Source organism: Lytechinus pictus, chromosome 13 (assembly GCF_037042905.1).
Source record: "Lytechinus pictus isolate F3 Inbred chromosome 13, Lp3.0, whole genome shotgun sequence".
NCBI classification, from domain to species: Eukaryota; Metazoa; Echinodermata; class Echinoidea; order Temnopleuroida; family Toxopneustidae; genus Lytechinus; species Lytechinus pictus.
Genome location: NC_087257.1, coordinates 12,156,429 through 12,179,845, shown reverse-complemented (window position 1 = coordinate 12,179,845; position 23,417 = coordinate 12,156,429). Strand labels below are relative to the sequence as shown.

Sequence of the window (23,417 nt, the reverse complement as noted above, 5' to 3'; positions counted from 1 at the left end):
CATCATCATCGTCGTCGACGTCGTCGTCGTCATCATCATCATCATCATCATCACCATCATCATCAATAAATAAATAGAGCACCAAGCTATTCGTCGTCATTATCATTGGTATCGTATTGTCAACATCATCATCACCATATAGTCGTCATCATCTCCATCATCATTATCATATTTTCTTGAAATAACTGTTATACTTTCTCCCCTTTCAGATAATTATGATTTCAAAACCATTTCTTAAAGAGCAATAAATCAAAACATTTACATTTGTCATTTCCAAGCAAATGCATGATAAGAACATGTAAACTGTGCTGGGCTCGCTAAATTTTATCTTCTTACTTAAGTTAAAGTAATAGAATAAAGAATATCTTGCCTTCCATTTTAATTCCAATCAATGTTATTTATTTCCATAATGAAAGTAACATTGATTATTTATGTACATGTACAACAAGTCATAAATAATAAAATATGTGCAATAATTATTGATAAATACAATATCACTATCAAGTACTAAACATAAAATACACGTAACGGAAATCAATTCAAGCACATGAATACATAAATGACGGCTTGTAAGGTGCATACGGTTATATTAATTTTGATAATAGAAAAATATAAATTTGTCATAATGTACGATATAAAAATACTTCTTGCAAAGCTATTTTCTAAAACGAGGTAGGCCTATAGAAGAAAAGACAAAATGATAAAACGCACAAAAAAATAAAACGTGTTTTTGCTTGCATTTCGTGAATTTCCATTTTAAGGAGATATATTTGTCAATCTTTCTTTAACAATTAACACACTTGGTGATTAGTGATTAATAAAACCAACCATCAATTAGTATACGAAGAGTATATCCAAGAGTTTAACAACGAAAGTTCACGAATCACGAATTACACAGCCTACGACTACAATCATACTTTAGTGATTTAAGCCGACATGATAATCAGCCCAACCACGAGATTTGTACTAAAGCAGAATACATGTATATCTATTTTCAGGTTTCCCAGAATACACACTGCAAAAACTGCGGTGTTTATTTAACACCAGCCCGGAATCATTATATGTCCACACCAGAAAAGTTTTGAAACAACACCAGTTTGGAATCAAACCGATGCTGTTTTAATACTAATCGGTGTTGTATAAACACCTTTCTGGTGTTAGACCAAAACGAAACTGGTGTTGTTTAACATTTCTCTGGTGTGGACATATATAGATTTCGGGCTGGTGTTAAATCAGCACCGCAGTTTTTGCAGTGTATCTGACTTTCTGCTGTACATGACAATCGGTTGAGTCATAGACCTAGGTCCATGGTTGAGTAGATCGTGGGATGATCAAGCTGAGAAGATTATTCGTAGTCAAATTCAAGTCCACTTTCTCCAAGCCTCTTCTCCAATTCCTTGTCAAATTGCTCGTTTTGAGCCACCGTAAAATAATTCTTCCAATCACCAATTACACCTGGGCGAAGGGGGACAAAAAAAAATTAACAATAATAACTAGAAATTTAATTCGTCATGAGAACGAGTTAAATGGTGTGGTGTCAACCCACATCTTACATGCAATAATGTGATAATTCATTAATGATGTTAACAGGCGCGGATCCAGGAGGGGGCCGAGTCGGCCCCCCCCCCCTATTTTTTTGACAACCTGCAGAAAAAAGTGTACTCTTTAACTTGATAGAAACTATGAAAAACAGAAAGAAAAGTAAGAAAGAGGTATCATACCCATGATGTGTAATTTACAGCCTCGAAACGGCCGGCCCGACCCCGAAAGGAAACAAGAAAAAGGTAAGGGAAAGAATTGGAAAATAGACTTTATATAAAAAAATTCGCTCGCGCTCGCATTGCCTGTGTAATGAATCCCATTCAAGGGGATTAAATGGCACTTATGTATCAAGTTCTGAAATCAATTTGCACACAATATTTTAGCTCGCACATCAAGCTTTCATTATTTATTAGCTGATCTGGAAGATAAATTGGATAAATTATATGATGTTGAGACAAAAGGTTTGATAATCAGATCCAGGGTCAGATGGTTAGAAGAAGGAGAAAAGAATTCAAAATATTTTTGTAATTTAGAAAATAGATCTTGGCAGTACAATCAAGGATGGAGAAGGAAAGTTGTCTTCTGACCCAGATAAGATATTGAAAGAAATTCATGACTTTTATGAAAACTTGTATAGTAATTCCCAACATCAGAATAGCTCAGACCATAATTTCCAAGATCTATTTAATAAGATAACTATTCCTGAATTAACAGATAGTGAAAAGGGATTATTAGAAAAACCACTCTCAAAACAAGAGATAGTTGATGTCATTAAATCTATGAAAACCAACAAAACCCCTGGCTTTGATGGTCTTCCTATTGAATTTTACGTAGTGTTTTGGCCGGATATTTGTGATATGTTGTTAGATTCTTTTAATTTTTCTATACGAAGTGGGATGATGTCGTTGTCACAAAGAAATGGTATTATAACCCTCCTTCCGAAAAAAAACAGGGATGACCTTTTGATTAAAAACTACCGGCCTATTACACTTTTGACGGTTGACTATAAAATATTGGCAAAATGTCTGGCAGAACGTATTTAATGTTTTATTAATTGTCTTATTCATACTGATCAATCTGCTTTTTTAAGAGGTAGAAACATAAGTCATAATGTACGTTTAATATTTGATATCATAGAGTACACTGAAGCAAATAATATACCAGGAGCTATACTATTACTTGATGTTGAAAAGGCTTTTGACAGTGTAAATCATAATTTCCTTTTTCAGACTTTAAAACAGTTCAACTTTGGTGACAAATTTTTATCTTGGATAAAGACTCTTTATAAGGAACGTACTTCTTATGTACTAAATAATGGCTTTTTGACTAATCGCATTTCGATGCAACGAGGTATTTTTCAAGGCTGCCCTATATCTCCATATCAATATAAGCATTATCAATTGTCATTTCCAAGCAAATGCATTTTAAAACATGGAAAATGTGGGCTAGCTAAATTTTCTCTTCTTACTTAATTAAGTCAAAGTAATAGAATAAAGAATAGCTTGCCTTCCATTTTAATTCCAATCAATGTTATTTATTTCCATAATGAAAGTAACATTAATTATATAATTATGTACATGTACAACAAATCACAAAATCATAAAATATGTGCAATAATTATTGATAAATACAATATCACTATCAAGTACTAAACATAAAATACACGTAACGGAAATCAATTCAAGCACATGAATACATAAATGACGGCTTGTAAGGTGCATACGGTTATATTAATTTTGATAATAGAAAAATATAAATTTGTCATAATGTACGATATAAAAATACTTCTTGCAAAGCTATTTTCTAAAACGAGGTAGGCCTATAGAAGAAAAGACAAAATGATAAAACGCACAAAAAAATAAAAAGTGTTTTTGCTTGCATTTCGTGAATTTCCATTTTAAGGAGATATATTTGTCAATCTTTCTTTTACAATTAACACACTTGGTGATTAGTGTTTAATAAAACCAACCATCAAGTAGTCTACGAAGAGTATATGCAAGAGTTAAACAATTAAAGTTCACGAATCACGAATTACACAGCCTATGACTACGAGCATATACTTTAGTGATTAAAGCCGACATGGGGTTGCCACGCAGTCAAGCTTAGCTTATAGTGGCAACCCCTGCAACCTTCTAAAAATCGATATGTATTAATAGAAAATGCAATTATGTTCAATGTTTTGCTTGTCAGTTATACGTATATTATTATTGTATTTTCTTTGTTCATGTGTTTATGAAAAAGTGTTGCATAAACCAATAAATGAAATGAAATGAAATGATAATCAGCCCAACCACGTGACTTGTACTAAAGCAGAATACATGTATATTTATTTTCAGGGTTCCCAGAATACACACTGCAAAAACTGCGGTGTTTATTTAACACCAGCCCGGAATCGTGCCCACACCAGAAAAGTTTTGAAACAACACCAGTTTGGAATCAAACCGATGCTGTTCTAATACTAATTGGCGTTGTATACACACCTTTCTGGTGTTAGACCAAAACGAAACTGGTGTTGTTTAACATTTCTCTGGTGTGGACATATATAGATTCCGGGCTAGTGTTAAATCAACACCGCAGTTTTTGCAGTGTATCTGACTTTCTGCTGTACATGACAATCGGTTGAGTCATAGACCTAGGTCCATGGTTGAGTAGATCGTGGGATGACCAAGCTGAGAAGATTATTCGTAGTCAAATTCAAGTCCACTTTCTCCAAGCCTCTCCTCCAATTCCTTGTCAAATTGTTCGTTTTGAGCCACCGTAAAATAATTCTTCCAATCACCAATTACACCTGGGCGGAAGGGAGGGGGGCAAAAATAATAATTAACAATAATAACTAGAAATTTAATTTGTCATAGGAACGAGTTAGATGGTGTGGTGTCAACCCCCATCTTACATGCAATAATGCGAAAATTAATTACTGATGTAAATATGTAATGAAGTATTGAGAAATGAGGTACTTATATGATCATAATCATGATCTACTCGTTCATCAATATACTCTCCAATAATTATGTGAATTTAATGACGAAACATGGCCGAACACAAAACTATCATATTCTGTCCTGATAGAGTTTATCCCGTATAATTATTTGATACCATTTCTATGTTGTATAGGCCTACTTATGTTTATACTTAGATAATTAGGATGCATTATTTGTTGTGATGTAAAATTCAATTTGCGCCAATCAAGGAATCCACACGTCCATGTAGTCATATTTCGAATAGAGTTGCATTAAATGTATATTGCAAAATAAAATTTTTAATCACATTAACATTGAAATGAATACTAAAGGGTTTTTATTAAACAATTATCATGTTAACTTTTCTAGGAAAATGTATTTTGCAGTTTAGGATTATGACTTCATGGATATATGCTTTCATGTTTTACTTTGGCGCAAATCAAGTAGTACATCATGCCCCCAAACGTTTCTCGGCTCTACCAAGAAACAAAATCAAACACCCCCCCCCCCAAAAAAAAAAGGGGGGGGGGGGAGAAAAGGAAATAGCGAGACATAATGATAGCTTTCTCTGGATGTTATGTCAAAATGTATCTCAAAATTCGTTGTTTTTTTTTAATTAATAATGTCAACAAATTTGCCACATACAGACATGGCGTCTGTTACCCCCCAAATCTGTTGCCCTCATTACGCTGCTATATATTAATTGTATGGAAAGTGAAAGGGACGCGAGATCGGCACTCCGGCGCCAGCCCTTACCCCGGGAGAGGGCTTATTTATTTTTCATGGCACCGGCACGCCGCGGCGTACAGATTGGGAACAGAGTTTTAAAAAAATGAAATGAAATAAATGGGAGAGTGTAAAATATGAAATTATTTTTGGGAAATCATGTTAAATATGTCATTTTTTATGCCATGTCCACCTGCTCAATTTTTCCCCCTTTCATTCATTTTTTTAAAATTTCGAATACCTTTCTGAAAATAGTTCAATGTCCCGTAAGCCTTGCTGAACATGTAACCATCTTCTAAAGTTTCTTCCAGTCTCTTCATCTCTTTCTTTATCTTATCCAACGAAGTCTTCTCGACGATCACGTCTCGGACATCGTCTGAGATTGGGTGGTTGATGAACTCGGCAATTTGAGCGACAATCTTCGTGGGATTCTAAATTATCAAAGTTTGGCATTTGAAAATAAACACCAAAATCATGTTTTGCAAACATTGATAAAAATATTATACTTTTTCCTTCAAAATTTGAAACGCACAATATAATATAATATTCATCCTAATTTACACAGAGGTTATAATTAGCTTTAGATTATTTTTCAAAGCGCTTATTAATGTCGCTATACACTTACGAAAAACAGCTTAGAGTAATTTTTTATATCACAAAAGAGACGCGTCACAGATGCGTCGTAAACATATAATTTAGACAAGTATATATATATATATATATATATATATATATATATATATATATATATATATATATATATATATATATATATATATGATGGTTCAATTATAAGACAGTGCTAGTGTTTGCTGGATGCAAACATTTTCCTTGTGTATGCATATTATTCGCATTTTCTCTCAAGGGTGTAAGTCTGCACCAAAACCTTCAAGGGTGCAAAATATTACTAACTACACCCCTAGACATGCTAGAGGTAGGTATATATATATATATAAACAATTATTGTGCAAAGTTGCACCCCAAAAGAGCTCCAACTGCCTCCAAAGGTTGCATTCGGAGTGTGCAAAATTGCACAATTTTTTTCTCAGTGAAAAATATGAACGACAGCTCTGCAAAGGACTGAATCTCGATTTGTTATTTACCTTTTTCATGTCCTCATATTTCAAGAAGAGAACATTTTTGTCATTTCTCAGTTTCCAGTACGACAGGACGTGTCGATCCCAGGCACCGTAAAAGACTGAAATGAGATTGTGTAAGGAGAAATACAAAAGTGAATTATGATCATAATTTGCTTGCGACAATCGATATTTTGAAGAAGAAATAAAAATGAAAATATACTTAGAATACAATGCAACGAGCTTGTACACAGCAAAAACTGTGGAGTTAACCGGTGTACATAGAGGACCACACCAGTTATTTTACTCCGGTGTTAAATTGATGGTGTTAGTTTAACACCTATAGGTGTTATTACAACACCTTTGGTTGTTACATTTACACTCTTTGGTGTTATGTTCAATCTCTAGGGTGTAATTTTAACACCTCGGGGTGTGGTCCTCTATTAACACCAACTGGTGTCATTTTTAACACCACAGTTTTCACAGTGTATCACACGGTAAAAAAAAATCGTAATTTGAATGATGAAAAATAAGACTAATGACAAATATTTAGCACACGTGAAACTAAACTATAGAACATGATTAGAGTTACGAACGCTAATCACAGCCAATAATACAATCGCAATCATTATTACAATGATGATTCAAGATTCACGTGTGAAAAGGCCCTTAGTAAATTGCGCAGTGTACCTTTACCAAAGATGATACACAATGCAACACACCTTTTTTTTTTGGGGGGGGGGGAGGGGGGGGGGGGGCTTATAGTAACAATGCCTCTTAGCCTTTCAGAATCAAGGAAAGGTGTCAGATCTGACAACTGTAAATCGAATGGGAGAACAATGACGTCGCCTTGTCCCCTATCAGAATATCCAAAATAATCCTGGTGGGTGTTTCATAAAGCTGTTCGTAAGTTAAGAGCGACTTTAAGAACGACTGGTGATCGTTTCTTTTGGTAAATGGCACATTCATTGGCGATGGGTTTGGCGCGTAAAGGCGACCGCACACCTTACGACTGTTCGCGATCCGATTTTGGAACAAATCGCATTTTGCTCATTTTCTGAAGATGTGAATGGAACATATCATTTTATTTGAGGTTAAAATTAATTGAAAGAATACTAATATAACCATTTTGAAAGATTGCAAGCCTTTATTTTGGAGTAAAGGCCAAATTAGTTTCAAATCGTAGCCAATCGTACGACTGCTATGACGTCATTACGACTAGATATTAAATTCGCTTTTATTCTAAGAAGGATGATAGCATAGTCACAAATTTGATCATAGGTATTCGTACGATGATTTAGAACATTACACAGTAAGATATTCCAAGTCTCAATATTAGCATCAAATTCTACCACATTTTATTCTAAAATCGGGTCGGAGACCAGTCGTAAGGTGTGCGGTCGCCTTAAGAAAGGTTCACCAGTCGTTCTTAAAGTCGCTGTTAACTTACGAACAGCTTTATGAAACGGCCCTCTGATGCCGCCCCTCAAGACATAGTTATTATGTGTGCTGCTTACATTGATCGGTGAAGATTGTAGAATACAGTATTTCCCATGTTACAAACAGGGCCTCTGGCGTCTTACCGATGAACCTATACAGAGATGCTAATACGTCCTTGGGGTTTCTAGCACTGTAGATAATCTAAAGTAGATACGAGGATAATCACACTTTACAAAAGTCATTTTGAAACAAGTTACTAAGCTTGTTTCATCATCATCATCACCACCACAATAACCATCACTTTTATCATCATCGTCGTCGTCATCATCATCACAATCACCATCATCACCATCATCATCAGCATCATCATCATCATCATAATCACCATCACCACCATTATCATCATCATCATCACCATCATTATCATCATCATCATCATTACCATCATCATCATCATGATCATCACCATCATAATCATCATCATCATCATCACCATCAAAATCACCATCACCATCATAATCACCATAAGCATCATCATCATCATCGTCATCACCATCACCACCATTACCATCATCATCATCATCAGAATTTTGTTCTCATACAGGCCACGAAGTCTGATTTGGAGCTGTAAAAAGCAATCGGTATTTTTTCGTTTACTTAAAGTATTCATTTATTTATCTATTGATTGACTTATAAATTTATTTTCATTTATTCATTTTCTGGAGATTTTTTTTACATAGTGATAATAATAATATTGTAATATCGTAAGTAGCTGAGAACAGCTTCAAAAGTTATTTATCGGTACATTATTTGCTAAAAAATATTTTCTTGAAAGTCACATTTAAAGTTAAGATTTTCTCCGCTTTATATCAGTTAGCAATTTACATTTCCAAATGAATGATGGCGGGCTTACCGCCCTCGATTGTACAGCCTCGCCTTGTGTACTAATCTAAATGTCCCATATGGCATCAATATTTCTATAATCATCGTCGCCAACACCACCACCACCACCATCACTACCAATACACCACCAACATAATCATAAGTAATCTTACTATATTGAACATTAACATCTTCATCGTCAACATTTTCATCGTTGTCCTCACCCCCATCATCACCATAATCACCACTATCACCATCATCATCATAACTACCACCATCATTATCATCACCATCATCATAATCATCATCATCACCATCTTCATCGTCGTTATTATTATCGTGATCATCACCGCAATCATCATCATCATCATCACCATCATCATCGTCATCATCACCACCATCATCACCATCATCATCATCACCACCACCGTTATCATCATCATCATCATTATCATCATCGTCATCATCACCACCATCATCACCATCATCATCATCACCACCACCGTTATCATCATCATCATCATTATCATCATCATCATCATCATCATCATCATCATCATCACCGTCATCATCATCATCACGTTCACCACATCATCATCATCATCAGCATCATCATTACCACCACCACCACCACCATCATGATCACCATCATCAAAAATATTAAACCTAACCTTGGCATTGGCTTCAAAGACACCCGGTGGTAAGAGCTCGAGTGGAAGATGAGTGAACATGATCCTCGGGGAGGGCATCTTATCCAACTGCTTATAGAACATGGTCATGGGTTTACTTTCATCAAACGCATCTTTGTTGAGGATAACAAACTCGAGATGATTCTTCAGCGTATCTCGTTTCACGTTCTCCCAAACTCCATCCGCCATGATGAGAGCTACGGTCTCAAAGACCCAATGTGTTCCTAGGTACGTTTTTCGGATTGTAAAATTAAATAGATGTCGTTTTTTAGTGAAGGATTCTTTAAGTGTATTAAAAGGATGGTCTGGGCTGAAAATATGTATATCTAAATATAAAGAGTAAAATTCACAGAGCAAAATGCTGAAAGTTTCATCAAAATCGGATAACAAATAACGAAGTTATTGAATTTTAAAGTTTATCAATATTTTGTGAAAACATTTATATGCACATCGTCATGAATATTCATTAGGTGGGCTGATGATGTTAATTGAGAAGTCAGGTAATAAAATATTATATTCAATAAAGTTTGTTTCTCTGGGCTCGCCGAACATTGTAGTTCATTGTTTACATTCAACACTCGGCATAAAGAAGTGCATTTTGTGGTGGGGTTTAGTTTCCTAACTTTTGAGCACAACGGTATATTCCTTTTTGAATATGGCATTCATCACTTCTACTGCAATGAAACACAAAGTTCGCAATGATTGGTATTACGACAGTAACCCAAATAACAGTCGTTTTGTAAAAATAATTCATTTCTTTAAATCTGATCACTGACGTCGGCCTACTGTATATAGTCACCTGGTTTACGCCGTGTTTCTATTTCTTAGAATTTGAATATCACAGAATAATATGTCGGGAAAGCTCACGTAACATATCCATTTGAAAAATGTTAGTGTTATCTTAATCAAAATACTGGTTTAGAAGTTAGTCGTTGGCTAACTCAGACCAAACTCGAAGTTAAAAACAAGCATGGACTGGGTTGACAAGTAAGGCCGAAATAAATGAAAATCTGCTTCAGCTGAGTGGGTTCTTGGACTGGCCTTGGTCACTTTGAATAGCCATTTTGTATATAGTTTTATGAATGCAAGGCAGAAAATATTTTGTTCCTTGCAGACCAGTTTCCATTCACCCATTTTACAAAAACGTGGAAAAAATAAACCGTCTCTGATTTCTTCCAGCTTAATTCATTCAGTCTTGTTTGGTCTCAGCGGTGGGTACAAGTAATAAGGGTCAAGTGTTTTTTCATATTCTGGATAATTCAAACTGTGATATTAAACAGTTTTTCAATAGAAGCATGCTGAATCTAGATGACCTTTTATGAATTCTCTTGTTTATATTAAAGGGGACATCTTAGAATATGCAATATGGAGTACAAGACTTGGACACTAACTTCGTGCGCCCTTATGAAACAAATATAATGATGATGATGTGTTCTTGTATATAGCGCCAGTACCCCCCCCCCCCCCTCTGCTGAGCGCTCATAAATGTCTCGCAAATTTAAATCTTCAAACAGTGCTCAGAGTCGCTATTCAGTTCAAATACTGTCCTAGTAGAGCTACAATTATTTATTTTCTGCGATGATGTCGGAATGAATGGTAATGGGAAATTTCACATACAGGAAAATTCAGTTATTTCATTCATTTCTAAAAAACAATGAGTACAGATATATATATAATATATATACATACATAAAATTACACTTCGAATGTATACATCAATAATTGAAAACGTAAACATGGTATTTGTGTATAATTAGGCCTGTGTACAGTAACATTATGAGAAATTAAAAGATTTAAAATAAAGCCAACAGTGGCCCTGTGAGGTAGAGTCTCCTAAAATAATAATTTGAAGGATACTTAGTATATATAATAATCAAAGCAAATATTAGTCAACTCACTGGCGGATCAGGGGGGGGGGGCAAAGCCGGCCCATGCCCCCCTTGAGAGGCACAATTAAATTTGTAATGTAAAAATGCCCAGTGAATTTTTTTTTTTGCTTGTCAATTTTTTTCTCGGGAAAATGTGCCCTCCTTTTGGAAAATCCTGGATCCGCCCCTGAGTCAGCTCATACCACATTAATATAAATTTTTATTAAAAAATCGTAATGTTGATATTCCTCTTTATTATAATCCTAGCCCTTTGGCCCGAATTCTTGAAGGGTGGCTAACTTAGCCCACCGATTTGGGCCGGGGCTAAGAGCAGGCTAAATTTGTGACGTCAAATGACGCGAATTTGCCGAGAAGTTAGCCCGTGCTAACTTAGCCGAGCTTCGGGAAATGCAAAATTTAGCCCGGTGGGCCATATGACGTCAAATGACGCGATTTAGCCCATGGGTAAGTTAGCCACTCTTCGAGAATTCGGGCCTTTGGGGGCAAACCCCATTCCCTGTAAAAAAAAAAATCACCCGGAATAAGATCCGTTGTGACATGGAAAACTCAGATCTGGGCCCGTTGCATAAAAGTTACCATAATATGGTCACTTTGCCATCCAATGTTAACTTGCATAGAATCAGTGGCGTAGCTAGGATTTTTTTCCTGGGGGGCACTGGGGGGTCCTTGCTTTTTCAGGGGGGGGGGGCAACATTTTTTCCGGTGTGTGTGTATGTGTCACAAGGGCGGATCCGACTTTCGCCAATAGGGGACGGGGACCGAAATTATCTTCACCTATATTTTCCCCGATCAGTCACTTCTCAGTTTTATTCTTATAAAACAACATAAACATGAAATAATCTCATAAGCCTTATAAAAAGTGCGAGCGCGAAGCGCGAGCGATTTTAAAAAAAAAACTTTCATGTATTTTGTCCTGAAAATTTGATATTCTGGGCAATGTTATGTGTGATCCTGAACAAGATTCGTATGTAACTAGATGGTTACTGCGAACGCCAAGCGTTAGCAGAAATATTTATTAACCGTTCTAGCATTATCGAAAAGGGACCTGTTAAGGAAGACGGTATATATTTCAATAATGCGAGCGCGAAGTGCGAGCAAATTTTTTTTGACATTCCGACCTAAAAAAATGGTGATTCTAAGCACTTTTTGTATTAATAAATGGGATAGGTATGTAACTAAACAATTGATGCGAGCGCGAAGCGCGAGAGGAAGAAAATTGAGATTTTAGACCTAAAAGCGGGACACTCTATTCATATTTTGTAAATCATAAATAGGATATAGTTAATTGGGTATCATTAATAATGCGATCGTGAAGCGTGAGCAGACAATTATTGATATTTTGATGTGAAACTGGATAATTTAAGTACATTTTAAATAAAGAACTTGCAGGCTATCGCGCATGTTTTAGATTTAGACCTAGAATCTGGGCATTCTGAATACATTTGTTTAATGGAACATTATGGAATACACGTAGCCGGGACACGTAGACAATATGAACTTGGCAAATCAAACAATGTGACCACGCAGCGTGAGCTTAAAATGCTGATATGTAGACCATAAAACGGACATTTTACAGAGCACTGAAATTTGTAAATGAAAAAATAATAATGAAAGCTCGATGTCCGAGCTAAAATATGTTTTGTATATTGACTTCAAAACTTGCTCCATATCAGCCTATTGAGCAAGATATGAATCTCATCGAACAGGCAATTCTGGCGCGAAGCGCAAGCAAAATTTTATATAGTAACATGAAGGATTTTTTTTTCTCCAAGTCTTCCCTTCACATTATTTCATTCACTCGTCTTCCTTCTCTTATTTTCCTCTTCTTTTTTTTCTTCTGTCTTTCTTCTTCTTTTCCTTTTTTCTTTTCTTCTTTCTCCCTTTTTTTTTGCTCTGCCATTTTTTTTCAGGGGGGGCACCTGGGGGGGGGCACACCAAATCTCAGGGGGGGGGCACGTGCCCCCCCCCCCAGGCCCCCCTTCCGTAGCTACGCCACTGCATAGAATCCTTGATTTTTATTGGCTGTTGATCAGCGTTACCATGGCAGTTACCATTGGATGGCAAAGTTACCATAATAGTGATTTTTATGAAACGGGATCCAGACATAGTCTTGAGGGCGCAATGATGATGACTTTTAAAATAATGATATATACTTCATCATGAAGAAGTATATATCATTATTTTAAAAGTCATCATCATTGCGTCCTCAAGACTAATCCAGACCCATGCAGAAATGGTCACATCCGACCATATTCCTGGTCACAGTTTATTCGGAACGGACTGTGACATCGACAGACCCAGTTTTCGGCTTTTGATTCTGAACACAAATTGAGCAGTAGTTATTATAAAGCCCGGCGCACACTATGCGATTTGTTGCGAACCGAAATTCAAAGAAATTGCAATAACATTTGATATCAACATTCTAACCAATACAATCTTAGCGTTCAGAGTTCAGAAATGGTGGTAAGACTACTAAAATCAAAATTCAACCTATTCTGAGTGTCCCTCTGGAAATAAAACCAAATCCAAAATTAATCGTAATGACGTCATCATCGGCTGCGACTTTTGGACTTCACTCCGACCACAGGGCTTGCCGCAAAACAAACTTATGCTTTTATTATTCCGAACATTATGGCGAGCTTCAACTGAAATTATTTTACTTCTTGGAACTTTCAAAATTTAGTGCAAAATGCGATTTATCAAAAAATCGCGTCTCATCGGACCACATAGTGTGCGCTGGGTTAAACACGTCTTCACGAAACGATACCCTGGAACTGGAGATGGCGCCAAAAAATGAGACTCACCTGATTTTGGAGACGTCACGACCAATATATCGTCTGGTCGAAATTTGAACGACTGGAGGTCTTCGATCACCTCTGGCAGAGCATGAGAAGGCAAGACAATACCCTTGTGCTCATTAAACCTCGTTCTCGACTCAGACAGAACTATATCTTGACCATTTTCTCTCGCCATTCCGTTTGTCTGTGCGTCTTCCATCGTATACAGTTCTAATTCCAAAAACGAGAGACCGAGCTAGGTGTAGCTCCTTATCCCTTTGCTGTATGGTATGACCTTTGGCGCCTGCAGTGAAACCACGGACCTCTAAATGTAGATTTTGGCGACACATACGTGTTGTGATGCGTATATTTCAATGAAATACGTTTACTTCGTTTGAGCTGTCGCAATTATTTGTAATTTGTTGTTTATTGTCGTGTTTGTTCATCTTATCTTGAGCCGCTTCACAATATAAGTCTGTGAACATTTCCGACCTTTGGTCCCTCGACAGGCCCCAATAGGCATCAATCTCTGTCTCATAAGATCGCAAGGAGGTATCGTGCCGGCGGGGTAGTAATGAGTAGGTTAGGGAATTAAACTTAAACTTAGGAACTAATATGGGTAACTAATAGAGGGATCACCAAATAAGAATGGTCCTTGTCCAAGATTTTCGGAAAGGGGGGGGGGGGCACATTTTCCTAATGAAAATTTGACAAGTTAAAAAAAGAAAGTTTTCACCTAAACTTAAAGGTCATCTCGTACGCGGAAAATTTGACCCCCCCCCAAAAAAAAAAAGGTTTTCACCTGAAATTGAAGATCATTTTGTCTGCGGAATATTTAATAAGCCCCCCCCCCAAAAAAAAAAGGTCGTCACTTTCAAAGGAGGAGGGGGGGGGGGGGGGACACGGTAAAAACGGCACATTTACATTACAAATTTTGATTATGGCTTTCAAGGGAGGGGGGGGGGGCACGAGCAGGATTTGCCCCCCCCCCCGGATCCGACAGTGGGTCCTATCTTAAATAAGTAATAACATTGTCTCCCACGAGCAGGGGCGTAGACAACGGGGGGGTTGAGGGGGATGCATCCCCCACCTCACAAGGTGGGGGGGATGGCATGTACAATCACCCCCCCAGGTTTTGGGGAATGATATTTGGTTACTTAATACGTCATAATGATGATAATAATAGTAATAATAATAATGATAACAATTATAATATTAATAATAATAATAATTATGATGATGATAATAATAATCCTCATCATTATTGTAATTGTGTTTATTGTTATTAGCCGCATTCACACGGTGAAAGCCAATTCAGACGGTAAAAAAAAAATCTTACAAGTATTTACTGGGCAGGAACGAAAAGAGGCGCAAGATATTTGGTTTCTAAGACACAAATTTGCAAGACTACAAAAGTAAAACTGACTAAGAGACCGATATGTTTGTTTGTTGAGCCATGAATGCTCCTTAAGTAAGTTTACCAACTTACCGCATGTCTCTATTATCTGATTAGCAACTGTTAATCAAGCTGTTTTTGGTATGGGAATGAAGCAACAACTTTTTTCTTTTCATCGAGACTACTTTTCAGGCACGAACCGAGTACTAGCAATACCTTCTCATATATGATATGTATTATATTTATTTATTTATTTATTAGTTTATATCATATTATATTACAGGTATATGATATTTATACATATATATATACATTATATGCATTTATTTATTTATTTATTTATATATTTATATACACGTTATTTTCTCAAGTCGGTTTTTATTGAAATACATGTGTGGTCTGGCCCACTCGTGTTATAGGCATTATACATTGTGTGCAAAATGCATCAGCGCAATCTAAAACAGAATAGAAAATGAATGTGATACAACAGTATACATAATAATTCGTGACAGAGAGTACCATACTACTATCTTTATAACAAGTATTATTCAAACAAACATATATAATTATGTATAATCATGAATTGTTCAACTTCATGCTCCCACTATATGACTATTGTTACACTAATACTGATATCAGGACTGACTGGTATACATTAGTTTGTTGTTAAGCTTGCAGCAGCTACATCTTTTCTGTATTGTTAACTATTTATTTATTTTTGTTTTATTTAAGATGCACTTTGTTTTGTATTCATTTAAAGTATGTTGATTGATGCATGAAGACATAAGTTTGAAATGTTTAAAGAAGTTTGTTTCATGTAAAGCGCAGTGTGAATTTACCTTGTCTTGAAATGCGAGATAAAAGGAACCTATTAGTATTAGCATTATTATTTGTATTAGTATTATTTTTTATTTGTATTATTATTATTATTATTATTATTATTATTCCTCTAAACAGGATCAAGTCCGTATTTTTTTCTTGAATAACTTTGCTCTAACAAAAAGCACCAAGTAATTTCAAGTGCAACTAGGAACTTTACACTACTAATGTCCGAGAGTCTTTCTTATCAATCTGGTTGTACCCAAGATAGCTGCCTTCTGAATGTCGTACATCCGAAGGTGAGGAGAGATCTTGGTTATGCAGGCTTCCATTCCCTTCTTCACCATTCCTGAGTGACCAATGATGACTGGTGTGACCTCTGCTTTCACGTTCCACATCCTCTCGATCTCAATCCTTAGGTCTTGATACTTGAGCCGTTTGTCTCTTTCCTTTACAGCAATGTTGATATCGTGGGGAACAGAGACCTCAATGATATTTACTACGTTGTTGTCTCTGACGATGATGTCCGGCTTGTTGCAGTTGATGGTTCTATCCGTTAGTATGCCACAGTTCCAATATATGGTGCTGTTATTGATCGTGGTGATCGTTTGTGGCTGATGTTCCCAAGCGTGATCACAAGTCATTTTACCGCGATCCTTCAGTAGTTGCCAATGGATAAGTTTGGCAATATTGTCGTGTCTTGTGATGTACTCAGTTCCAGCAAGGGTCGAACATGCTGATACCAAATGCATGATTGTTTCGGTCTCTTTTCCACACATCCTGCAAGTGTCGTCTGTGTCTGTTCTGAGGATAGATTTTTCGTAGGCACGGGTCCTCACCACCTGGTCCTGAATAGCATAGACGAACCCTTCAGTTTCACCTCTTAGTCCCGCCGACTTAAGCCATTGATGGGTGTCTTTCTGGTCTACGAACTCCCGATGCGTCTGTTTTTCATGGTGGCCATGAAGTCGCTTGGATTTAAGTTGCTCTTGAAGTTTCTTGTGAAAAGAGCATTTAAGTCTTGCCTTCTCTTTTTCACCGTAGGGTAGTGTCAGTCGATGTTGTGCCAATAAGATAGATGCTTGCTTGTTAATGGAGTATATTGCTTGACAATTATCATAATCGAGGGATATACTCGTCAGTATATCAGGTGGATTGGATAGGTAGTTGGCGAGGTTCGTTGCTTCCATATTCCAGACCATCTCAATTTGTTGTAGACCTCTTCCTCCAAGATCACGGGGAAGGTACAACCTTTCGATTGCGGCCTTTGGGTGATGTAATCTGTGCATCGTTAATTGCTTTCTGGTCATAACATCTAGGCCACATATATCAGCTAGTCTCCAGTTAACAATACCAAAACTGTATCTAAGCACAGGAATGGCTAGAGTGTTGATCGCTTCAATCTTATTTTTGGCATTCAGTTCGGATTTGAGGATCAGCCTGAGTCTTCTTTTGTATTCTGATGTTGCCTTCTCCTTCATTGTGTTACGGCTAATGACATCATTCTCAGCTATGCCTAGATATTTATATGTCGAATCATTAGTCAGTTCCTTGATTGATGTTTCCTCATCTTGCACAAACATGTCGCCTGTATTTACTCCCTCGTACAAGTGTAACTTTGGCACACTTGTCTATACCAAACGACATCTTGATGTCATCGCTGAAATGTTTAACTACTGCTATCATCTTGTGAAGTTCATCGTCATTTTTTGCAAAGAGTTTGATATCATCCATATATATCAGATGGTTTATTGTCGTAGATACATCTTGCCCTTTGTATCTGTAGCCATAACTCGTAGCGTGTAAGAGAGAGCATATTGGATTTAGAGCTAAGCAGAATAAAAGAGGAGATAAGGAATCTCCTTGAAATATTCCTCTCTTGATTCGGACCCCCTCCACTGTCATCGAACGGGTGCCTATCGTAAGCGAAAGAGTAGTGCTCCATTGTTTCATGCCTGCTGATATGCACTTGACTATTTGTGGATTGATGTGATACATCTCTAGAACTTTGATGATCCAACTATGTGGTACGCTGTCAAATGCCTTCCTGTAGTCTATCCAAGCCATGGATAGATTGGTCTGTCTTTGGCGAGCATTACCGATTATTGCTTTGTTTGTCATTAGGTGATCTTTACAACCCTTCTTTCCTTTCCGACAACCTTTCTGAGTGACCTCCATTATGTCATGATCATCGATGTGTCGTTCGATGTGCATGGCAAGCGTTGATGTCAGCAGCTTATACATAGTATTAAGGCAAGTGATTGGACGATAGTTCTTAGGTTGTTTTGGGTCTTTACCTTTGTACAGTAGATAGGTCCTTCCAATTGGCAGCCATTTCTCAATAGTCCTGTTCCCTCTGATAATGTAATTGATGATTTTCAGTAGATTAGTATGGGTGCTACCAAACCTCTTTATCCAGAAGTTTTGTACACCATCTGGTCCAGGGCTTTTCCAGTTATGAGTGTTCCTTATGATATTGTGTAGTTCAGGTAAGGTCAGGTCTACTAGCTGCTGCGCTGGCACATTGGACCATTTGTCTGCTTCCGACTGAATCCAGGGAGTTTCTTCGTGAGTGATATCATTATCCCAAAGCTCTTTCCAGTAGTTCTTCATATCATCTGCCGATGGAACATCTTTCGTCTCAGTCATCTTTGAATCCAGCTCACGAAAGAATTTCTTTCTGTTTCCATGGAAGAGTTTATTCTGCCGTTTGAAATTGTTACTCTTTGTGTATCTCTTAACACGGTGTTTGAGAGCATTTATCTTCATTTTGAGCGTTTCTATAACAGTTGTCCTAGTACGGGTCTTATCGTCAATGCGATATTTCTTCTGAAGTCTTTTGGCATTGCTCTTCATCCGATTGGATTTGATGTTTCCCTTATCTACTTCTCCGAGTTGAGCCACGTCTTTATGTAGTTCTGCTATCTTAGTTTGTAGCCTTTTCTTCCATTCAGGAGCCTTCTTCTTATGATTGGTAGAGTGGTTTGATGAATGAAGCTTGAGTCCCATATGTTCTGTTACAGATTTTGCTCCTGCCCAGATAAGACAGTTTATCTCCAACAAACTGGAAGGACTAGATTGCACCTTTTCAAGCATTTTATCTACTTTGTCGATCACGCTCCTAGTAGTACAGCACCTTGTGTCGATCTTGGGAATTTGTGGTCTATCTGATATTGATATTCCCTTCACATATTCAAAGTTGCTCCTCAGTGCTGATAACAGCCGTTGATCGGAATCTCTGTCTTCATTTGTCGAGTCTTGTGATACAATCGCATCTCTCTCGGGTACAGATGATTTGATATTACCCGATACGTTCCTTTCACATTCTTTATCTTGTTGAATGTGAGGCTCTCCGCCGCATAGAAAATGGGCAACATCGTCAACATGTTCAGTCTCAGTAATTTCTTGTCTTTTCTTAGCCTTTTCTATTGCTGTAACCCGAAGAGTACGAGATTTCACTTTAGGTTGTTGCAAGTGCTGGTGTATGTCTACATGTGAAGAGAATCCAGTCTTATAAGAGCTGTTTTTTTTTCTGTTCATCGTTGATCCCTTTCCCTCTCCACCAGCGGGCTTGTTGTCAGATGTGTCACAGTACTGAAAGAAATGTGCTCCTCTTTGGTATTCGGCCTCAATCTGTGTGTCTACCGTTTCGATTTCATCTAATTTTTGTAGAAGAGACAAGGAACACGCCCCAAATTGAGCGATGTAGTGATCTTTCTTTTTTTTCTTCTGAGCACTGTCCATATCAAGACGATTCATACGTTGTTCTTGTGATATTCTTTGGTTGTGTTCTCCATCTCGTAAGCCCCTATCACTCTGCGTCCGAACATCCTGTTGATTGTTGAATATAATCCCCTCGTCAAGAAATATATTCTCTGTATTTCCAGAAACTGTACTTCCTTCATCATGGATAGAATTTCTCACCTTCTCACTGTTGGTGATTACCGAGTTTTCTCCTTTTCCCGATCTCTCTCTATCAGTGTTGGTGTCGTGCAATTTGTCTACTTTATCTGTTATTCGTTTTCCCCTGTCATCTTGATTCTTTGTTGCATTACGCTTTCGTTCTCTACAAAGACTTTGGGCATTTTCCTTTATTCTCTCTAATTCAATGTCGCTGAAGTATTGAGTACTAATGATACTTTGTTTCATGTCCACTAGACCTTCTTCTCCAACTGATGGGTCACCATTATTTACAAGCCACGTTTCTCTCATTCTCTTCCTGTAATGTCTAGTTTTATGAGATACATCAGTCGCAAAGTAGAAGCAAGTCATAAGATTTTCCTTCTCTTTATTTGACCATAATTTCTTTTCTCCCTTTCTTCTCACTTTGTTGTGTAGTGATTGTGTGTCTAGAATCATCGATTTTCCTACTTTGGCTTCGTCACCATTGGCACTATTGTAGTCAGAATGGCCATAGATCTCGTAGGCATCATCATCACCGGTATTTTTGTCATTAGCATCATTATGGTCCTTGATGACATCATCATCGGCATTTTTGTCATCACTATCACCATGGCCATCGTTGGCATCAACAACATCGGCATTATCATCAGGGCCATTATTGGTATCACCAGTGCCGGCATTGTCATGATCACTGTCCTTAGCATCCCCATGGTCATCGATGGTATCGTCATTACCGGCATTATTGACTTCTCTACAAAGTATGTGTGCCTCTTGCTTTATTCTCTCTAATTCAATCTCGCTGAAATATTGAGTACGAAGGATACTTTGTTTCATGTCTGCCAGAGCTTGCTCTCCAACGGATGGATCACCATTATTTTCAAGCCACGTTTCTCTCATTCTCTTCCTGTAATGTCTAGTTTTATGAGATACATCAGTCGCAAAGTAGAAGCAAGTCATAAGATTTTCCTTCTCTTTATTTGACCATAATTTCTTTTCTCTTTTCCTCCTCACTTTGCTGTGTAGCGATTGTGTATCTGTGATCTTCGAATTTTCATTATAATTGGCTGGCCATGTCGTATCATTGGCCTTGGGTGGATGTCTTGATAATCTCTTGTCACACGTTTCTACTCTCCCGTCTTTATTTGGTTGGCCTCCTTCGTTCCTGCCTTTATGATACACATTCTTACCATCAATATCGGCATCATAGTCATCATCAGCTGTGTCATTGTTCACAACATCGCCATGGTTATCGTTTATAGCAACATTGTCATTATCTGCTTCATCGTTATTAGCTTCAGCATGGTCGTCGTTGGCATCGTCATTAGGCTTGCCAGCATTATTGACTTCAGCATCACCGAGATCATCATTGGTATCGTCATCACCGGTATCATTGTTGTCAGCATCACCATGGCCATCGTTGAAATCATCAACACCGACATTATTGTCATCACCATCATGGTTTTCGTTGTCATCGTCATTACCATGGTCGCCGTTGGCATCGCCATCGACGGCATTCTTGTCATCAGCATATCTATGGCCATCGTTGGCATTGTCAGGACCGGCATTTTTGTCATCACCATCCCCATGATCGTCGCTGGTTTCGTCATTACCGGCATTATCGACTTCTCTACAAAGTATGTGTGCCTTTTGTTTTATTCTCTCTAATTCAATCTCGCTGAAATATTGAGTACGAAGGATACTCTGTTTCATGTCTGCCAGAGCTTGCTCTCCAACGGATGGATCACCATTATTTTCAAGCCACGTTTCTCTCATTCTCTTCCTGTAATGTCTAGTTTTATGAGATACATCAGTCGCAAAGTAGAAGCAAGTCATAAGATTTTCCTTCTCTTTATTTGACCATAATTTCTTTTCTCTTTTCCTCCTCACTTTGCTGTGTAGCGATTGTGTATCTGTGATCTTCGAATTTTCATTATAATTGGCTGGCCATGTCGTATCATTGGCCTTGGGTGGATGTCTTGATAATCTCTTGTCACACGTTTCTACTCTCCCGTCTTTATTTGGTTGGCCTCCTTCGTTCTTGCCTTTATGATACAAATTATCACCATCAGTATCGGCATCATCGTCGTCATCAGCTTTATGATTTTTCACAATATCGCCATGGTTATCGATTATAGCAACATTGTCATTATCTGCTTCATCGTTATTAGCTTCAGCACGGTCGTCGTTAGCATCGTCTTTACCAATATTATTGACTTCAGCATCGCCGAGAACATCGTTGGTATCGTCATCACTGGTAATATTGTTGTCAGCATCATCATGGTCATCGTTGGTATCGCCATCACCGGTATTGTTGTTGTCAGCATCACCGAGATCATCATTGGTATCGTCATCACCGGCATTCTTGTCATCAGCATATCTATGGCCATCGTTTGCATCGTCAGGACCGGCATTTTTGTCATCACCATCCCCATGATCATCGCTGGTTTCGTCATTACCGGCATTATCGACTTCTCTACAAAGTATGTGTGCCTTTTGTTTTATTCTCTCTTTATTATTATTATTATTATTATTATTATTATTATTATTATTATTATTATTATTATTACTATTATAAGACTGAGATCAAATAGAAGTAAATAATGCCCTAATTTGAAACGATGCAATGCCGTTATGGTTCCGATTTCTTCACAAACTTACAGAGCAGTATTGTTACTCCATGGATCATAGTGATACTGTTTATGTTTTTTGTATCTGTATGTTAATGAGCCGCCAGCCAATATCCATCTATGGATACTATGCCTGTTTCTTTGAGGTAAAAAAAAGCATAGTATGTACGTATTCATTATGCTTTATAATGAACAGACATATTGTTATTTGTTTGTTGTTTATGTGTTCTATTCACAAATGGCCACAGAGGCTGTTTTCATTCATAACCACATACCCATATCAAGACAACAAAGACTATACCTGCGTGTACACAGTTGACATTGGTTTTTTTTCTGAAGAGGTGTAACAGCAAAATTCACAGAGATAAATAAATACGTAGTGTGGTTCAATATGCAATACTATGTGTCAGTCCATTCTGTATTCGTATGCCACGGTGTGTAGATCTTGTCGATGTATGTCTGTCCATTCAAGGCGTAGTATGTGTGTGGTGCGCGCACCCGTGTGTGTGTGTGTGTGGGGGGGGGTGAGTATGTGTGTGTGTGCGTGCGCGCTTGTGTGTGTTATTTTACCTCATTAAGTATGCATCAGATTGCACGATTTCAAGTTCAAAATTGCAAAAGCTCCCTACCGTGGGAGGGGGGACACCCCCCTCCCACACCCTACCCCCGCTCGGTCGTTTCGCTCCCTCGC

At 37.6% G+C, this 23,417-nt stretch overlaps 1 protein-coding gene across 2 annotated transcripts; it reads right to left on the bottom strand.

Annotated features, from left to right (window-relative positions):
- Positions 1–380: 380 nt before the first annotated feature.
- Positions 381–14,364, bottom strand: LOC129274517 (sulfotransferase 1B1-like). Of its 2 annotated transcripts, XR_010295518.1 has the most exons (7): positions 14,009–14,364; positions 9,298–9,539; positions 7,822–7,945; positions 6,332–6,426; positions 5,470–5,659; positions 4,151–4,330; positions 381–1,455 (listed from the first exon to the last, which is right to left on the bottom strand). XR_010295518.1 is itself a non-coding variant. In XM_064108772.1 (6 exons), the coding sequence occupies exons 1-6, from the start codon at positions 14,199–14,201 to the stop codon at positions 4,221–4,223; spliced, it is 954 nt and encodes a 317-aa protein (XP_063964842.1). In that variant the 5' UTR covers positions 14,202–14,364; the 3' UTR covers positions 2,067–4,220. The 2 variants fall into 2 exon arrangements, 1 of the variants encoding a protein (XP_063964842.1); XM_064108772.1 differs by lacking the exon at positions 381–1,455 and having other exon boundaries at positions 2,067–4,330.
- Between the last annotated feature and the right edge of the window lie 9,053 nt (positions 14,365–23,417).